Raw genomic sequence first — 21,058 nt, forward strand, 5'->3', positions numbered from 1 at the left:
GAAAGCACGACTGAGTTACTCTAAATGTCTTACGTTAGTTTTATCGCCCTTTCCAAACGCGTTGGGCGCCATGTAGTGTAGTTCCTATTATCCCAATAGGCTCTGCGCATTGGAATAATACCTACAGCAGTAAAGGCCTAGGCCAGACGTTAACTAGGTCTACTACTGTCGATACTAGACTTAAAGTTTTGGGTTTGCCAGCTTAGCTCAGAGTTCACTAGAAACTTTCTCGAATGTTCAGGAAAGAATTAACTCCCCTGATTAGACAAGAAGGGATTTAGTTTCTGACAACCATAGAACATGACAACTTTGCTCTCCCCTAATCAAGAGTATATCTCGAGAGTCGTGTGAACAAAAGGCAATTTATTTTACTCAGTCAGTACGTGCATTCTTAGTCCCATCAGAATGTAGAGAAAAGGAAGAGACGGGCATGTTCAATAAAAAGGTGTTATTTATTGATCAGTCTCTTTTCTCATACAAGAGAAATGGATCGATATTATTGCAATACTTATAGCTAAGTAAAGTGCATACATTAAAAGCAATAGTATAAAATAATACTGTAAAAACATTGATATGGTTTCTAAGCCATAAGATGTTTTAAAATGAATAAAATATATTACATACACATATACATTTGACTAAACGTACTCAACTGGTGTTTCTAGATACGCCTACCCCGTGTACCTGACCTAAGTCTAATACGTGGGCGGGAATAGAAAGTTACAGTTTAAGTTAAGTTTGTTTTTGCCAAGTGAATAACTAAAGAATTCTCTGTGAGGGGTCATTCAGTTCTGTACCTGGAAGTTAGGATGAATGAGGAATGGTATCTCTCTCTCTGGTCTCGATATTCCAGGCTGCCTGCGAGGGCTACCCAGAAACGCCGGTGCTGGATTCTCGGCAGGAGAAAGCAGCGCGTCTCTCAGCGCGTCAGGAAGGCGGGGCTGCTGCCAGCGGGGTCTGCTCTGCTCTTTGCTTCGGCAAGTATGGCTGCTCCGTCTCGTCACCACGCGTGTGTTTGCATAGGGCAAGATCGGTAATATTTATACCTTTAAGGTGCCGAGATTGACGTAAGGATGGACATAGATACGTCAATAAGGATGTCATACGACTTGCTCGTTAGCACATTCTTTTACTGAAGTTCTCGGTGAAATCAAAACAATGGCCGCAGGGTTTTGCCCAGGTTGTCATAGGTTTGATTTGTTATGAGAACTCCGTATGCCTTATCAGGGGCTGGAGGAATATCGCTTGTCTAATTAGATCGCAAGCGTTATGACCTAATCAGATAACACGTTCCTGTGCCGTAGTGTGACTGCGTCAGATAACGGTATCTGCATCATGGGGGTTTTCGGCCTCATGGGCTGACTGCTAGTTAACTTGTTGGTTTGTTTAACTAGAATAGGGTCAGGAATAGGGGGATCGATTCAGAACCTATAGGAATACATGACAAAGTGTGAGTCCTGAAGACTATTAAGGAGGTGTAGCAAACACACGTCTCTACTATTCCACCAGATTCTAGCGCCATACATACACCTTGCCCGCACAATCCTGTAAAAAAATCTGTAATGGTGACCGCAGCACATTTGCTTCTTGCGAAAGAATCAGTGGCACCAGTTCTGAAGTAAAATGAGGGGAAGCAATTGTATTCTATATTTTGCTGGTTCCCAAATCGCCAGGAGGATTCAGGCTGATTATCGATTTGAGAAGTCTCAACAAATGAATTCTGAAGATTATGTTCAAGATGGCTATTCTCTAGAGAATTATCCTTTTAATTCTGGAAGGGGCCTTTATGTTCATACTAAACCTGATGTATATTTCTTTCATATAGATTACTTCATTGCATGTTTTCCACTCCTCTGTTACTTTATTTATTAATTGCTCACTTTATCATATTACTCGAAGTTCAAGTGTAAATATTTCCAGTAGAATGGTGTTGATGCTGTTTGGCATGTTTGTATTTTGTTCTAAGTTGCATGTGCTTGAAGTAAAGTTTAAGAGTTGTACCTCACTCTTGTCGGTTATGTGACTGGGATATTTCTTTGATGTGTGGTTTCTGTATATGATCCTCATACATGTAATACACCTATCATTCACTCTCTGGTTGTCTCCTTCGGACTCATTTTATTTCATATTGGCGATGAGGATGAGCTCAGAACACAAGTCTAAAGCGCAATGGATTATTATAGCACATTCAGGACTTACAACAACTGTTTTGTTATTTTCCATGTTAAATGGCTATGGATTCACAAGTGGTAAGGTATAGTGATTTGTGAAAGGTTCTGTGTGGTAGGGAAGTATTATCTGTTCTAGGTATCGCCCATTAAATCAGATCTGCTCCATGGGTATTTATCAATATGCTGGCTCCATTAGTGTCTTTATTGCATTATCTCGAATGGTACGCCTTTCCTTACCAGGCTGGCTGGTGTCTCCATGCTCCCTCGCAGGAAGAGATTCTGAGAGGTTTAAAAGCAGTTTAGGAACGCCCCTTAACCTTGCAAACTGTCAGCTGATGCCGTCACACGACCGAGTCTTCTTAAGAGGTCACTTCAGAACAGACTTTGGTGTAGTGTTCTTTCCAGTTCTAAGACGGGAAAGACTAGGGTTGATCTTGTCATCTTTGCTATCCCATCAGCAAGCTGCAGCACACCTCTTTTAAGGTGCATGGATACACAACCTCATGTGTTACTGGCGTACTGGACAATATTGCATCTTGGGCCTCTGCTGGTAAATCTTCAAGTACTAAAATTCTTTTTCGTAAGACTTTGAGAGACTGATTCCAGTATCTGTTAATTTCTCCATTCAGCTTTATTGGTGGCTAAAACCAGATTCTCTGAACCGAGGTCTGCCACTCCGTCCTGTTCCCCTCTGATGGTTACGATCAATGCAATCGCAAGAGGATGGCGTGTAACTCGTATGTTCTTTACATCAAAGCAGATTGAGCTTCAGTAAATGTCACTTATCTTCGAACTGGAGTGAGTTGCCTGCAGTTCTTCGAACGCAAACATTCATTCTATTCTAGAACATCTGCATAAACTTGTTCGAACAGTTATATCAAGCTCGCTATGCCTAGATCTCACAGTTCAATAACGATGGCCAACATAAACAGACCGAGATAGGCAAGTGATCAACTTCTCTCATTCTGATGATAATAATAAAGTTTCATCCAGGCTCTTAACTTTGTTTGCTCTCTCTGAAGGCCTTGTACATCAAAGATCAGGACATTGTCCGAGCAGACAAGTTCATGAGAATAGTTCTCAAATCTTTTGCTCTGTCGATGAAGATCTTCAGGGCCACATGCTGAGGATCAGGAGACCCGCTCTAGATGTATTAGCATCAATTTAGACTGCTCAACCTCCCAGGTTTTTTCTCTATTTCCTGCTGCAGGGCCTTGGGGTGGATGTTCTGTTTAAACCTGGCGTTATCCTCTTTTCTATTCCTTTCCGCCGCTTCCTTGTTTTTTCAGAGACTTCAAGAAGTAGTAGTAGATGTGATAGTGGCCTTCCTTTCAGGCCATGCAGAACATGGTCCCCTCTTCAGTGCATGTCCCTTTCTTCTCCTTGGAAAATTACTCTTCCTTTTTCTTTCGGCTGTTGAGCGTCTTCCTCTCCTTTACTTGTTTGTCGTTCTGGAGCTTGCGAGGGTGGGTGTTCAGAATATGCATCTCCCAGTCCCCTTCTGTCAGACGTTCAGTGACCCAGATATCCATCCACTCTAGAGGCATATTCCGGCATTTGAGACATTTTCAGAACTGGCGGTCTTCTGGAGCTCTTTCATTAGGTCTGTCAATTAATTTCTTTGTGAAGGATTTGAGAGGAACATGGCTGTTTTTAGCTTTCTTACTACTGCTCAGTAGATTGGCACATTTTTTGTGAGCTTTTTTGAGGAGGATGGAAGGGAGTTAGCATCTTGATGAGGATGAAGCCCTTGATGCAAGGCTGCTTGGAGGATTTTTCTTTCTCAACCTATGATGGTCCTCTTCCCCCTTGGGACTTGCATCTTGTGCTAAGGTCTCTTCAGAAATCTTTCTTTGAACCTTGGCAAAATTGAACTTTTTGACTATGATAATGCTTTTACTTGTGGCAATAACTTAGACTCAGAGGATTGGTGGGCTAGGGGTCCTTCTGTGCAAACTCCCCTTTTCTTAAGATTCTGGATGATGGTCTAGTTTTAAAAACTGGATCACAATTACTTTCCAGATCAGTAAACTGTTATCTGTATTTTGTCCCTCACCTCAAAAGGACATTTTTCTGCACTCTTCGGATGTTATGAGTGCGGTTTTGAGATCATTGGATGGATCTTGCCTCTTGCTCAGATCTGATCTCCTTCTCTCATCTTTGGTTGTTCTACTCATGGAAGGAAAGCATTCTGAATTTCCATGAACAGGTGGAGTCAGTGCACTACTTCACTGACCCAAGCCTTGTGTGATAACTGTTCGTGATGTCGCTCACAGTACGTCCACCAAAAGTGTAACTCTGAGATTGGTTGAGTAGCCACCTGGGCCTCTCCTCTTACCTTTATGAACCACATCGAATCCAGGCTCTGGGTTTGGAAGGTTTCTTTTGACAGGAGTTTTGAGATGTGCCCTGTCCTAAAATATGAACATAATTGGGTTGTGTGTTTAATTTTGGACTTATTTGCCAAAAAATGATTTGATATTTGTGGTCTCCTGTATTTTATTTTTCATGCAGAGTTCGAAGGTCAGCATTGCTCTGGTATTCCTCATAACTTGCAACTAGAACGAGGGTGAAGGATGTAGGGATAATGTCTTGGTTACGTACCAGTATTCTTTATTATCCTTAGTCGTACTCATCCTTGTCACAGTCGTTAGTTCCCACCCACCTGCCCCTTTGCTGGCCTTTGATTGGTCTCATACTATGGAAGGATGTGGGGTACGCAATATATTTATAGCACACAGTTGGGTCGGCGGAGCTAACACCAGCATGCTTCAGGTTCTTTTCTCTTGTCCTGAAGTGAATACTCCTTGTAAGTAATGACTTGGACGAGAAGAATTAATGATATTGAGAATTACAGTAAATAATTAAGATGTCACTTCCCATGGACTTCTCTATCAGTCCAGACTGTTGCTTCATTAAAAGTAATTGTATCCCTTCCAGGCGTATTTCCTCATTTCTTTGGTAGTTATTGTATTCCTGTGTGGCATATTCTACTCCATAGAGAACATGTGTCTATAACATCACTTCCTGCAGATTCTTCTGTTACATCTGGACAGGTAGTCTATGACATCCAAGGAGGAAGGATGACTCTCTGCCTCCATGGAGTGGGCTCTTCTAAATGTTCTAAAAGGAGTTTTGTGTGACTTCCAGAGTCTATTTTGTCTCAGCAGCTGGAGGGTTGTTCTCTCTCTCTCTCTCTCTCTCTCTCTCTCTCTCTCTCTCTCTCTCGTGGACAGTGCTATTTTTGTACCTTCATGACTGACTAATCTGTCTCTTCTTGAGTGATGTGCCATCCTGTTTCAGAAGTTGTTACACTACTTCTTTCACTCCAGGGGCTGTTTCATCTCGGGGGCTATTCCATTGCTTGTTGGTGTTTTATTCTCTCAGTTCCACAGTAGGAGGGCTACTGTTTGTCTTGTTGAGAACTTCCCGGGGGCTCTTCAATCATTTCCCGGGTGCTCTTCAGTCATTTCCCGGGGCTCTTTCATCTTTATCCGGGGACTCTTCCATCACTTCCAAGGGTCTTCCATTATATCCAGAGGGCTCTTTCACCACTGCTAGGGTTCAATATTTCCTTGGGATTTCTTCCATCAATTTCAGAAGGCTGTTCCATCCCTTTGTGGGGCTCTTGCATCCCTTCTCGGATGCTCTTACATCACTTTACCTGGGACTTTTTCATCGCTTTCCAATGGGTATCGCCCATTGCTTTGTGATGGGCCTCTTACAAAGCATTCCTGGGAGTTCTTTATTTACTTTACGGCGGAGCGCTTCCTTCACTTTCTTACGATGCTGTTACTTCACTTTCCGATGGGGCTTTTCTTTCACTCTCTGAGGCTCTTCCTTCGCTTTCTGTTGAGGCTCTTCATTTACTTTCTCATGTGGCTTTTCCTTAGCTTTCCAGAAGGGCACTTCCTCTGTTTTCTGGTGGGGCTTTTCCTTCACTTTCTGGTGGGACTTTTTCCTTTGTTTTCTGGTGAGGCTCTTGCCTTTGCTTTTTGGTGGGGCTCCTTCCTTTGTTTTCTGGTGCAGCTCCTTCCTTTGTTTTTTGGTGCAGCTCCTTCCTTTGTTTTCTGGTGCAGCTCCTTCCTTTGTTTTCTGGTGCAGCTCCTTCCTTTGTTTTCTGGTGCAGCTCCTTCCTTTGTTTTCTGGTGCAGCTCCTTCCTTTGTTTTCTGGTGCAGCTCCTTCCTTTGTTTTCTGGTATGACTTTTTCCTTTGTTTTTTGGTGGGGCTCTTTCCTTTCTTTTCTGGTGGGGCTCTTTCCTTTGTTTTCTGGTGCAGCTCCTTCCTTTGTTTTCTGGTGGGGCTCTTTCCTTTGTTTTCTGGTGGGGCTCTTTCCTTTGTTTTCTGGTAGGGCTCTTGCCTTTGCTTTCTGGTCGGACTTTTTCCTTTGCTTTCTGGTGGGGCTCTTTCCATTTTTTTCTGGTGGGGCTCTTTCCTGTGCTTTCTTGCAAGGCTCTTCCTTTATTTTCTGGTGAAGCTCTTGCATCGCTTTCTTGTGGTGCTCTTCTATCACTTTTCAGTAGTACTCTTCCTTCGCCTTCTGGTGGGGCTCCTTGTACGTCTTCTAGTAGGGCTCTTCCTTGGCTCCCTAATATCACTCTTCCATCACTTCTTCCTAGGAGTTTCCATTGCTTTTCTGTGGGGATCTTCCATCCTATCCTGGGTTTTTTTCTGTCTTTTTTTCTTAAGTCTCTTCCCAGATAAAATTAAGAATTTTATGAGGTCTGTTCTATCACGCCTTGGAATTTGTATACATTCCTTTGGGTTCGATACAGGGACATTATTCTGTGTCACTTCCACCTAACTCCTTCGACACTTTTAGGGGCTAGGAGAAGCAGTCCGTCTTCCTAGGGGCAGTATATGACTTTAGTAGAGGTAATTCTTACTTTCTCTTAACGCTCTTTCTCATCACTCTTAATCTGACTATTCATTTCTTCCACTCAAACTTTCTTGGCCTTTATAACTGTAATGATGTATAGCCAAAATGGTAGATTATTTGATTTGACTTCTCATGTGAAGTTAGTATTAAGTGTTATACATTTTCTTGCTAGATGTGTTTGAATAAATGTTTTCCAATGTAAAATACTTGGTGTAGGAAAGTGCTCCTTTTTCATGGCTAAACCCCACTTTTTGTCTGACGCATGATGCCCTTTTGACTTCATGTGCCCAGGGTCTCTGACAATCAGGTTCCCAAGGCCTGTGTTCTTTTTCAAGACTGTACCTTTGTACCCACAATTGGCACATCTCTGGCTACAGGTAAGCCCCTTGTAAAAGGTACCATAGGTACCAAGGGCACTCTGACCAGGCAAGGCCTCTAAGAGCTGCAGCACCTATTATGGCAGCCTTAAAGGCACTGTACCATAGCACCCACACACTGCAATTGCAGGCTACATGCTTTGGTGCAGAGGAAAGTGAAGTCAACATGGCACACATCCCTGTGTAAATCAATGGTGGTGAGATGCACACCGAAGTACTCCATGTTTACTGTCATCCATATTTACGGTACTCAATTGCTTCAACACCCAGTAGGAGTGCTCGCTTGCTCCGCGCTCCGCCCAATAGCGCCGCTATGTAAACCGAACACGAAGGAACCACATTTGATTCCCATTCAAGCTGCACAGCCACAACCATCGCGAATGAATCCAATGATTTGAATTTATGTATAGCTCTTATATTCTTCCACTTCTTACTCCAATACTTTTCACCATTTATTCCTTTGTTTTCATCAACTCATTTTACTCCTGCTCAAGTTTGATCGCAGTTTTTCATAAAAACACAGGAGAATTAAATGTTTCCACATGTCACGATTTTATTTAAAATCACCCAATGCATTTCTGGATATTCCCTTCGTCAGGGGTATATAGAATACAAAAAATTAATAACCATCCGCTCGGTTATGACATTTCTAATGCAATAGACTAACTGAAAACATCCATTTAACTCTGAATTAATGAGACTTTGAAATGCTGCTGCATCGTGTCTCAACTGCTATTCTATTTCAACAATCGTCGACTTAAACCACAACACCCCATGTTCCACACCCCAACTAGCCAAACACATTGCATATCTCAAGTCCAAGCATCCAATGATTCCGAGATGTTTATGACTCCGTATTCACCCATGAAACCGTTATTTTATCTCAGTTGCAACAATGCTTTACAGTGTGCTTACCGTGACATGTGCTTGTCTGCCTCTGCACAGGAAAAAGCCTTACTCGATTTCAACACCTTTCTACAGCACTATGCCATTATATCACACAGTTTTCCTGTAGTGTGCCCCCGCACATCTTTCCAGCTGCCTAAAACTGGAAGAGCCCTATTGGAGTAAAAAGTGGAAGAATAGAAGAGTTAAACATAAATTCAAATCATTGGATTCATTCGCGATGGTTGTGGCGGTGCAGCTTGAATGGGGATCAATGTGGACACATCTCTGTGTGCCATCCTTACATCCCACTGCCTGAGGCCTATGTAAGCCACCGACTAGCAGGGTGCAGTAGCCCTCCGGCGAGGATACAGGGTATGAGCCCTGTACCCCTACAGGGTCTAAGTCCATTCTTAGACATTGTAAGTGTGCAAAAGCCATAAAGAGTGTATGGTCTGGAAGTTGGTCCCTACGAACTTCACAATGGCTTTACTAAAACCTGGAAAGTTTGGTAGCAAACTTCTCAGCACAATAAACCCACACTTCCAGTGTGGGATTTAATGTAAAATGCACTCAGCGGGCATCTGAGAGATGCCCCCTAAAAAATAACCAGCACTGGTGTGGTTCCTGAATTGCTGCCCGCCACTCGCCACCACCAGACCGGTTTCTGGACCCCTGGGTAGAGCACCTCCGCTCTCTGGGTCCAGAAACGAAGGCCATCCTAGGCAGAGGTGTCATGCCCCCTCCCCCAGGATGGGCTGGGTCCACGGAGGGGAAGCTTCAAAGGCTTGCGGAGTATATAGACTATAATGGACTCCATACCATCTTGCAGAGAACCATTGTTGCAACAAACTTTTCCAAGACTTTTGCCCCAAAGAAGAGTAGAGAAATAGGCTGATAGTGCTTGCGTACAGTTAAATCCAGCCTGGCTTTTTCAAGAGCAGGCAGATCGGGGCCTGTTTGAAAATATCTAGAACTGTGGCAGTCTCTGTTTTAAATGTTAATTATTCAGAATTAAAGATGATAAATATTACTTCAAAAATCAGTTCAACACCTTTTCCATAAAATGTCTGAAAGCCTAACTATTGAATATACTTGGCCATCAGTCATATTCTCTCTAAGTGGTTACCGAGCCACTTACCAACCTTCTGCCTCCGCATCAGCGTTCGCTACTCGCCTCATGGTCTCCCAGTGTTCAGGGTGGGTTGCATTCACTTGGAATTAACAAGAGGGGTCATTGAGGGAGGTGCTTGTAGGACTGGCTGCTAATGATAACACACTTAGATTCTGGTCAGAGATGTTCCACACAAGGAGTCTGTGCCACACCTTCAGTTCTTGCTCGGATTTAGCTGCTGGCACACTGGTTTTGGGTATTAAATCTTTGTTCTTAGGACCAGCTTTTCTCTTGTTGATTCCATGCACACTTCTGCTTGTTAAGACGTTTCTACCCAAGGGTCTCCCACTCACTTGCATGGTTCCTACATACATTCAGGGTGTCAAGCACTGACTGTGATAGTTGCATCAGTTTTCCGAGTATGGTGTCACCTGTCATGATCCTTTAATTCAAACTGGGTCTCCTTCTGGGTGTAAGGGGCCCTCAGCCAGGTGACAATTGTCCTGCGCTGTCCCGTCCAAAGTTCTCTGAAAGAATTACCTTCTAATCCACGGCTGAAACATCTAGAAAGTGTCTCCCATTCGCCTCCACCAACACCATGTGCCGAGGTCTCCAGTGTCATGCAGGAGGCATGTGAAGGAGACGTCTCAGCCAGCCTGTGGCCCACTGACCCCTGCATCAGATGAAATCATTCCTACCAACCTACACTCTATGTTCCACAGTACACGCACTCCTCTCGCACATCGATGGCAACCCACTGCTCACTGGAATTCCACCAGCACCCCTGAACATGTTTATTACGCTGCTACATTTCTCCCCCCTGTGTTGCCCATCAAGTGTGGGGCCGATGTCTTTTACGGGAGACCCCTAGTAGAGTTTTTACCAGCATGTGAACACCCTTTACCATAAACTCATTCATTTAATTGGAACTTAAATGAAAATCTAATCTAGCCGAGCTGTGAATTTCACCTGCACCTTCAATAAGGGGACAATGCCAAGCACCCTACGTCACACACAACAGTCAGTACATAGTGCACAGTAGGGATGACCTACAGCGGCTTTGATAGCCATGTCCCTGATGGCGACAAGCTCTGCTCCTCATGGCTTTCTGGTAAACGCGCTCTCTGGGGCCTTTTGTGTCTCTGCTGACAGCATCATGAACTTTGGTGGTTGCAGACTTCTTTGACAAACTTGAATAAAATATATATCACATGAAGTGAGACTCCACTGTCGAAATGATCCTTTACTTCTCTGGGGCAGCTGTAGAGGTGGAGCGGGGACAAGACGGAAGAGGTAGAAGCTGGGGCAATGATTTTTTACCTTTAAGTGTGCTATCTAAGTTTGAACTGTTGGTGGATAGAGAGGTTCCAAGTGGTGGAGCTGCGAGAGAAGGAAAGGAAAAGAAAAACTATGAATGTGCCTGAAATCTCGAAAATGTCATCACTTTTGCAAGTAGTTGATAAAGCTGCGAGAAGAGGGCAGAGCCTGGAAGGTCTCCACAGAAGAGGAGGAGATTGAGCTCTTTCGAACATGCAGATAAAATGTGTCCCGAAAGATGAGTCCAGCTACATCCAGGAAGAAAAAGCGCGAAAAGAGTGTGCAATCAACTGCGGCCAAAGCAGCTGCTGAATTGAGCAGAACCAGGAGCAAGCGTCTGCTACCCCGCATACTGAGAGCATACTCTTCAGAGTGACTGCTTGAGTGAGAGCTTCATTCAAGAAGAGGAGCAAACTCATGTGGACTAGCAAGAAACCGAAGATAGACTTATTCTTTCCAAGAATTTGAGAATGTAATGGGACGATACCAAGAGATTTGGGAGGGATCTAGCAAAAGTTATTCGAAAAAGGGGATTTAAAAGCTGAAGAGAAGCATCTAAGATCTATCTGACCTCAGGTGCGACTGATCTGAGTACAGTTTACACCGGGCGCGCTGCTGCTTCGAGTGGGACTTGCACTGGTGTTCTACTGACTTATCCTGCTCAGATTCTGCACCTACTCGAACTGCCTCATATGAGTCTTCTGGCGACTTTTGCTCGGCTGTCATTGTGCATCCAGAGTGGCTTTTAGGATGTGATTCTGCCTCATATGTGAGGTATTCTGGTGGTACGGTTCTACCTCGCATATGATGGTTTGGTATACTTTTATGCTTCATTTCTGACTTGCTCCAGTGTGATTCCGCTGTTGGTATTGTTTGATTGAGCGTGATTCTCCCTCAGCTGTGATTAGTTCAGGTGTGAGTCCATCTTTAGTAAAGTTTCTTTGGGGCGAGAGTACGTTGAGTATAACTTGTTTGAGTGTTTGTGTTCAAGTGCTGTTCCACATTCCACAACAACAATCATGTTATCAGTGTGACTTGTGTGTGATTATGCATTAGATGTCACTTTGTGTATGATACTGTCTCCATTGAGAGCTGTTTGCACGTGACTTGTAATACTGCTTTGAAAATGACACTAGATTGGTTCCATTTTAATACTTGGTCTAAAGTTAGATGTTGCAAATGGAATGTAGTGCAAATCAAGCCTTTGTAGTGTGCTAGGGGGATGCACTGGTCTTTTAGTGTTTTTGTCTGTGACAGAATTCCATCCTGTGTAGGGAACAGATGTGCTCTGACTGGTGTAACTATCAGAGGACTGCTTCAGGATCCACTTGTGATCTTCTCTCGAGTAACTTTAGTTCTAATGCCATCATCTTTCTTCTTGTCTTTCCAGGTGGTGGTAGTGGGATAGGTCGAGCTGTATGTCAGAGGTTCGCCCGAGAAGGTGCGTCTGTCGCAGTTGTGGACCTCAATGGGTCAGCAGCCAATGAAACTGTACAGATGCTGACACGTGATCAGCAGGGGCAGCAGCACGCCGCCTTTACAGCTGACGTCAGCTCCTTGAAGAAAGTGACCGCTCTCATGTCCAAGATTGAGGTAAGAGCCAGAGTGGGCAACGCAGTGAGATGTGGGAAGAAGGAAGCATGCGTGGGGGCATCAGGATGGATCTGGTGAAGGTAAAGGGAGGGTCTAAGGAGGAAGTAGGTTATTACATGGCAAAGTGAAAATGCCCACCTTCAAGTTTGCGTGAATGGTAGGACTTTCATGAAGAAGCATGATGCGTGGTTAAAGCTAAACACACAAGATGATGGACGGAATGTTGCACAATGGCAAAACATTCACCCCCAGTCACAGATCTGGGTTTAATCCATCGTTATTTTGCTCACCAAGCCTCCCCAGTTCAGACATGGCCATATGCAAATCAGTCTTGACCCTGTGCCTCATAATGGTCAGCAAAATAACGATGAGGCACAGGTTCAAGACTGATTTGCATATGGCCATGTCTGAACTGGGGAGGCTTGGTGAGCAAAATAACGATGGATTAAACCCAGATCTGTGACTGGGTGGTGAATGTTTTGCCATTGTGCAACATTCCGTCCATCATCTTGTGTGTTTTGCATGGTTAAAGCTCTCATTGCCGCTCCTATTGACAGAAGCCTTGCTTGCTCTGCTGTGGAAAAAGCCTTCCGCAGACCCTCTTAACATTAACTAGCTTCCATTCTATCTCTTTTCTTCTTTTTGCTTCTCAAATCTTGGAAAAAGAAGTCCATGTGCAACCTTCTGTCTTCAGAAAGAGTAATTGCATTCTGGCCTCTTTGCAGGCTGGCTTTCCCCAACTCCAAGTCACCGAGATGCCTCTGCTAGATGCCACGGATAACATTTGTGTAGTATCCTTGCACTATCCCCTTTTATTATAGAATATTCTGGCTATGATGCTCTGTGGAATGTTGGCAATCTGTGGGCTGAGTCTGGCAGTTGGCTTGGGGCTGAGCATAATTACTACAATTTGCAAGATGTTAGAGAAGAGTGTGTGCAGCGAAGGCGCTTTTAGATCTCATAACCACTTTTGATACTGTCTCCCACTCTATACGTTGCCAGTGGTCTCAATCTGTGGGCGGGCGAGGAAGTGCATTTGAGTGTCTATCCTCCTTTCCTGGAAGATGGTTTCCAATCTATTCTGACTCCTTCTGCTCGGTCTAAGCCATTTGTGTGTGGGCTTCCACAAGGATTTTCACTGACCCTGACACTTCTATTTTTCTCTTATGTCCATACATATGGCATACAGATTGCCATTTCTTTCGCAGATCAATCTTATGCTTCTGCCAGTGCCTTTCAAGCCTATCAGCTGAGGCTTGTTAAATGAGAAACCACTCGCTTAAATTAAAGAGGGATAAAACCGAGCTGCCTTGTTTTGGTGGGGCCTCTCTGATCTGGTATCTCTGATGGTGGCCTTCTCAGCGGGGCATTGTCCCTTCTAGAGATTCTGCAAAGAGTTTGGGAGTTCTTCTTGAAGTGATTCCTTGTCCATACTCTGTCTTACCTTTACTATCTACGCATGTTACACACAAACGTGTGGACTCTTGTTGTTAAGCTGTCCAATCATTTGTCCTATTGCATATTGATTCCTGCACCACTTGCATTTAGGCATGCCCAAACGACTAATGCAGCGGGTGCGGCTGGTCCACAATTTAGCAGCCAGGCTCCCACTGGGCCATCCATGACACTGCTCCATTTGTTTACATCTCAGGGCCCTTCACTGGTTACCTATGGAGCAGGGCCTGGTCTTTGAGGCCTTCTGCATCTGTCACAGAGCCCCTTATAATCAGGGTCCTAATTTAATTGAATGTGCACCCTAAAATTGCAAGCTGTGCTCTGCTGATGCTTCTTTGACCGCAATCTGTCAAGTTAGTTGATCCGAACTTGGAGGAAGCATTTTTCTGTGTGCCCCCCTAAGCAGTGGAGTGTTCTTCCCCTCCACCTGTGACCAGATCTGACATTACTTTAAGTTTTGCACGGTCTTGATAGCAGGCCACCCCTCAGAAATGTCAGTCTGTTCTTCCAGCTTCAGCGCGAGGACTCCCATCCTTGGGTCGCTGTTCACGCTTTATAAATATTCATTATCATCAAAGCCATTGTGGAAGCCTCGGCTTACTCGGTTATTTCATGGAGTCCAGTGGGTCTTTGCTTGGCGAGCCTTCTCTTTCTTTTCCTGACCATGTCTTTATTGATATTATATTCACACAAATGACAAAGGGCATCAGTACCGTACCAGCCCAGAGTCCAGTAAAGCACAATGTGTCAAATTATGAAAAACTAACCAGTGTCGTAGACCTCAACTGGGTCCATTTTCCCAAAGGTGGTGTGAGTGGCCGACATGTCGGCTCAGCAGGCCCCTCCCACCATAGCAAGAGAAGTGAATATGTGCTGTGGCTTTTAGGAAACCCGCTATCGGGAACAAGATAGGGAGGATTAGAGGGTGGGCAGGATTTACTTCGACCACCAAATGAGGTGGGGGATGGCAAGTGGGTGAATGGGGTAGGGGTGCAAAAAAAGAATGAGGCCTCCAAGCCCGAAGCTGTGTTGAGGGTTCGGGGAAACATGGGAAGATACAACTGTGGAGGGGCGGCATAGTAGACTCCTCTTGCTTCGATCTTGTACTCACCTTGATTGTCTACTTGGATTCGCCGCACCACAGTATTCCTCATAATGTGATGGAAATTTGAGAAATGCATGTCTGCTTTGCACAGTAAGGGCCAGGAATCCAAACCCCAGGGCTTGTTTCCACTCTTCATCTCAGCTCTGTCCTTGCTTGTGGTCTCAGCCGATGTGAGATGGGCCTCTTGTATGGAGGGTTTTCCAGTTCGACTCACTGCAAGCTGTCTGATGGTTCCTCCTCCGTTACTTAGTCTCTGCGGTACCCCACTTCTCGTGATAAACTCTCCTGACACCGATCTCTAGCTCTTTACATTTTTGTCTGAGGCGGCCAGTTTATCCACGCTCGATACGGGTGCATGCCTCCTCCCTGCCTTCGTTTGGTGTCCAGATACCAGTTGCCAGATGCTCCCCTAAGGGGTTGGGGGTCTCCCAATGCTGCTTGACCCTGCATCCTCTGAGACACCCGGTTTCTTATAGTCGATCTCTCTTCTTCCAATCGCAGGCTGCTTTCGTACTTCTTTCTTCGAAGTCTGAGGGGTGATCTCCTGCACAACAGCGCACTGACTTGTGCGTGCCTTTCAAATAACAATCATTTGCAATGCAATCGGTCTCGCCTTTGAGACCTTATATGCATTTAGCTATGCAGCCCATTAGCCTGGGTGCTGAAACATCTACTGTTCTTCAACATGGAGGGAAAGTAAGCACCAAACTGCGTGGCACGCCAGGTATGGGAACACATGGAGAAATATTGACTTTCAGCGGGAAATGGTATAGTCCAAAGCTCTGTTTTTAATATAAAATCAGGGCCTTTGGCGGTCATATTACTGAAAGTACAAGATTTAAAAAAAATATTATTGTCTACGGGTGTTCGTGGGAGACCATTTTATGGACTGGAATCTAGAGAATGCTAAAGTGATTCTGATATTTTACTGACCTCTGCTGGTCGTTTTCTATCAAGAAAGTTAAATGGAGGCAGTTGCCTGAAAAATAAAATATAAAGTGCCTCAGCAGAAAGCAATTGTGGTACTTTACTGACCTCTACTGGTCATTTTCCATAAAGGCAATTAAACAGAGGCAGTTGAACAGAAAAAAAAGTCCCTAAGCGGATGCAGACAAGTCCTAGGGCTGATCTCCAGAGCCCACAAAATACATACACATATATTTATATACTAAAGTATACACAAGAGGTCTCGAATGCTCAACCTAAAAACTAGTTCGGCCCATCAGTGTGTCCCTCAGGGGCCAGAGATGTATCCCCTGTGGCAATTTTAGCAGCAGGAGCACCCAGGCGGCTCTCTCCATGTTGCCTGCTTAACTATGTCCCACCCCATATAAATCATAAAATGTGAGGTGTTTGTGTCGTTGTAGCATTCACCCTTGCATCCATTTCTGTTTGTTACATTTGTAGGTACTACAACTTCTTTTATGTTTTATAAGTTTAAGAGACCAGAGTATTTTGCAGTACTTTGTTGATCACACTCACTTGTGCCTACAGGAAAAGATATCGTTTATTGACTGGGAGCACCAGTGCCGTCAAGGCTGCAGGGTCAGTCTGTCCAGAGATACCCCCTGTCAGTGTCCTTACTAAAGCAGTTTGAGGTCCGTCTGTCCATGAAGACCCTGCGCCAGTGTCCTCCTGACCAAGGTAGCCAGTCAGTCAGCCCATGGAGACCGCACTGTCTGTCTTCCTGACCAAGACAGCAGGATCAGTCTTTTCAGGGAGGCCCCCTGACACTGTCCTGCGAAGGGAGACCTAACCAGAATACAGCCTGCTGCCTCAGAGAGCCCCTCAGACGCCCCGCCATATCCTTTTTCATTCTCTCAATACCTTTTGGCATTCAGAGCCTTCTAGGCACTAGCTCTCTTTGGCCTGCTACCTGCACCAAGGATGCGTGAGCTATGAAGCTGATAGAGCGCGCGGGTCACCCGACCAATAATTTCGCCACTTCCGGCTTCGGGCCCATATATTTCAAATCACCATATACATTGATCGGATGACCTCACGGTTTACTATCAATAATTTGTGAGTTCCTTTCGTTATTCTTCAGAGTACCCGACTTACCATCCACCGACGCGGGTACCTATGACCACAATGGATCAGGGAGCTAGTTGTAAAAGGAAAGGCAGCAAAATACAAACCCAACAAATAACATTCAATACTCTTTGTAAAATGACCACGGACAACTGGAAGTTTTAAAGTCTTTATCTAATTTAGTAAAATTCAGAGAGTATCAAATTCACAGTAATTAAGTAATCAATAAACAGAATAACATACAGTACACAGCTGAATAGCAAATAAGTCAGTGCAACCATTTATAAACTAATGGAACCAGGACACATTCAAAATGAAGGATCAGGAATTAGAACGTTTTAAGATGAATCACTAAAGATGGGATAGGCTTTGATTAGGACTAGTATTCTAGAATTATCTCAAAGAAAATGAGACAGGAGTTCGGGACATTTATATAACTATAGGAGAGTCTATGAAGAGAGACACGCTATGCTTTAAGGCAAAAGTTCTTTAGATAGTTTAAGTAAGGATGTTCTAGACCATATCAGGAAATGACAAACTGCAATGCAAAATATAATTTCTAACAGGTAGGGTAACATAGGAACACGTTACGAAACAAATGCAAATGACTTTATGATTCAATGGTTGCGGAAAAAGGCATGGAAAATTAACATATGCAAAGGTATGTCTTTATTTAAAGCAAAAGACAGAAATTCAGAAAGGTGCAAGATTCAGAGTTTTCAGAGTGATATTTACCTAGACTGGTGTGGAAACCAAACCCTGGCCACGGGTCAGTTAAGGACAGGAACCCCTCAAGGAAGGATACCCCTCAATGGACAGCAGGTGCAGAATGGACACCCAGGACAGGACAGGAAGACCAGATTAGAATCAGGACAGGACCGTCAGGACAGGACCCTCAGGACAGGACCGGCACCCGCAGTTCGGAAGCAACGCCTGCGCTCCACCCTCTCTGCAGCTATCGATCAAGACCCCGATTGGGTCAGCGAACTCCCAGCAAAGTGCTCCGCCAGCACTTTTAAGGTTTAGTAAAACCTTAGTCTATGGTCAAATTTCGGACAGAGTGCTCCGCAGCGCTCTGTATCTTCAGTCACCTATTGAGTGCGTTGGGTCAGTGACAGGTCAGCTAAACCAGACAAGTCGGACAATTTCCCTAGGTGAACCCAGGGTAGATATACTGTTTTGGGACGGTGTACCACCCCCCAATGTTGCAAAGTGTCAGAATCCCTCAATTTGGATTGGTCCTAAGGTAGGATTTGGTTAACACACCAATCAGAACAGACTATTTGGAGGCCTACTTTGCATCTCTGGGTACCGCCTAGCGAGATTGGGGTTCCCATGGGAAGCTGTACAGCAAACAATAGCGCAACACACAATGTATCATATAAGGAGCAACTTTCTCCATTCTCGTAGGGCAGAGGTGGCTTTCCCATGAGCATCTTGACTGTGGCTGCCAGCTGGCTGAGTTCCACTGTCCAATGTTGCCACCTTTCAGTGCACCACGAGTCTGCGCAGAAGGGACCTTCAATATGGCTCCCAACCGGTTCGGACCCCCATTTCCCGCAGTACATGAAAAGTAAGCGAGGACAAATTAAAACATAGAAGTGAATGCATGAAAAACACATCATGGTTTTGTACTTTAACCTTATCCTTATAAAAATATACTACGCAGTTTAAATATTAGCAACATATACACGTTCACAAGAGCATCACCACGTTATTCACGAAAGCTGTGTATTATGCATGCGCACCCTTTCCCACCAAACTTATAACTACGTCAGGTCACGTGAGTTTGACTGACGCATGCGCAGAAGCAATTTTCCAAGCGGCGGCCATGTTTTAGGGACATGGATTAGTTGTATTAGAAAACACATAAGCAAGCTTCATCTACTTCGTTCGTATATAAAAATAAAAGATTAGTAAGACGTACAAATTTTATTAATTGATTACACACGGGCGAGGTTTATGACTCGAGCAAGTCGCGATGCGAAGCTTGCTCTATCAATCCCCTCTTTGATGATATTTACTATCATCACAAAAATTAATGGAACCAGATGCCAACTTCTCACACTTTATACAACTCTATCTCTTCCAGCAAGCGATTCCGCTTCTCTTTTTCATTTTTGGTAGGGTGAGAATTTTTCACCTTTTTGTATATCTGATTATTCATTTCCTCTAATTCAAGCTCATCCACACTCCGTTTCACTCCTCTGGCATTCACTTGATGCTTTCTGGTGTGCTTACGGCATTTGCAACAGACAAATATGAAAAATAGGATAAGACCTATAATTCCAATTGGCATCAGTACCTTGAACAATAAGCTTTTACCTAAGCCAGCAAGCCAATGACCTACATTTGAGAGACCATCTACCAGTCTCTTCCAGGCACTGTCAACCTCGAGTGGTTTGAGTTCCTTTTCCAAATTAGTAATGTTTTTCACATATCTTTTGAGCTGCATACTTTTGTCCGGAATATAAGTGCAACAATGTTGCGCCTTCAACATCCGGCAGACTCCGCCCTCTTTTGCCAATAAGGTATCAAGAGCAAGTCTGTTCTGCAAAACCATTGATCTGATCGCAACCATTTCGGTATTGACCAGCAGAAATCCATGAGCTGTGTCCGTAGACAACACATCTACTATGGTGGACAATTTGCAAATTCTGTGAGTGTTCAGAACCACTCCCACTCCAGGTATCAGTGCACTGAAAATACTACCCATTATTTCACCTACGCTTTCTCTTTTACTACGCACTAAGCCATTAGTATTTTCACTGCTTCCAGCAACTTGTTTCACATGGTATATTTTCGGGAAGACAATGCCAAAATAGCAGCTTCCATACCAGTGATCCGGCAATTTGAAATAAGCCTTGTCTCCACATATATAATAGATTCCAGGAAACACAGGCTCTGACCCATTTTTGAAACCCCATCCTCCAATTACCTTGTAATTATGTTCGCATTCACTGGAACCAATGAAAATGTTATTATAATAGCTAGTCTTCTCGCGGTGAAGACATAGCTTTCCCTTCCTTTCAAAATCCAGCAACAGAGCAGGTCCCGCCCCACCCTTTGAGGTGCCTTCCATGTCCTCAGCCCATTTTGGCGTTTTCTGTCTTTCCTCATCTGCCTTTCTTTGTATTTTTATTCTCCTCTTCTCTGCCATGTTCAGGAACATCTTTTCCTGCTCACGCAAAGAGCAGGTCAAGTTATCTCTGTGTGCGTCACCTATGTCTATATTACCTATAGTCAGGAAGTATTCGCCCATATAGCGAGTAACGTCACTTTTGGTATGTACAGGATTCAGGTTCCCACGTATAGGAAGTTCAGAAAAGATCACGTCATTGTTAGAGTAATAGTACTGTAATGGTCCTCTTTTGTAAAATAAGCTTGCTAAAATGCTACAGGATATTCCGTATGTCAGGGGCAGGTGATGGTATGTCACGCCTTCAGCTACAGAGGTAGGTAGCTTCATGCAGACATAGCAATCCTCAATTTCCATAGTCTCTATATAGTGTATTAACAAGTTTGCGAAAACATTTAAATGTGTCTTATTCTTAACTCCATGATAATGTAGTCCTCCCTCATCTGATGCTTCTAGGTCTCGTTTTGTTTGTTTGAGTGCTCTCTCATGTCTTGCTACACTCTGTGTTGTCAGCTCTTCATTGTCAGTATTTACAATCTCAGTAGGGTCAACATTAGTATTTTTGCTCACCGCAAAAGGAATGAAAACTGTTAGTCCTATCCAAACTAATATCACTATAATTATACTACATACACATACCTTGCAGCATGTTTTGCAACAACTGCGACTAGGTCTACCACTCACGTTTGAATCAGACATTTTGGCTCAGAAGAAGTTTCTCGACCCCTCTTTGTGTCTCTGCACGAGTAGCTTACTTTGTGCAATTTCACGGTGGCTCGTCTTCTTCTTCGGCAGAGTACTCAGCGACTGGTTCTCCGTCGCTTTCGTCAGTTATATCAAGATCTTCAAATTCTTCCAAAACGAGCGTCCATTCAGGAGACTTGTACTTTTTGTTTTGTCTTTTTATTCGATCGCTCCTCCTTTTGGAAGTGTCTTCTGGTTGCTCGGCTATGCGAGAACTCCTCCTTTCTTCTGCATGTTTTTCTTCTAC

General features: G+C 44.1%; 1 protein-coding gene across 1 annotated transcript in view; it reads left to right on the forward strand.

The window, feature by feature from the left end:
- The window catches only part of HSD17B8 (hydroxysteroid 17-beta dehydrogenase 8), a 79,565-nt gene that overhangs the window by 22,916 nt on the left and 35,591 nt on the right, over positions 1-21,058 (forward strand). Inside the window, exon 2 of the mRNA XM_078641604.1 lies at positions 12,135-12,337. Coding sequence (XP_078497730.1) covers positions 12,135-12,337 — 203 coding nt within the window. The remainder of the gene's footprint in view (positions 1-12,134; positions 12,338-21,058) is intronic.

Source organism: Lissotriton helveticus, chromosome 5_1, assembly GCF_964261635.1.
Source record: "Lissotriton helveticus chromosome 5_1, aLisHel1.1, whole genome shotgun sequence".
NCBI classification, from domain to species: Eukaryota; Metazoa; Chordata; class Amphibia; order Caudata; family Salamandridae; genus Lissotriton; species Lissotriton helveticus.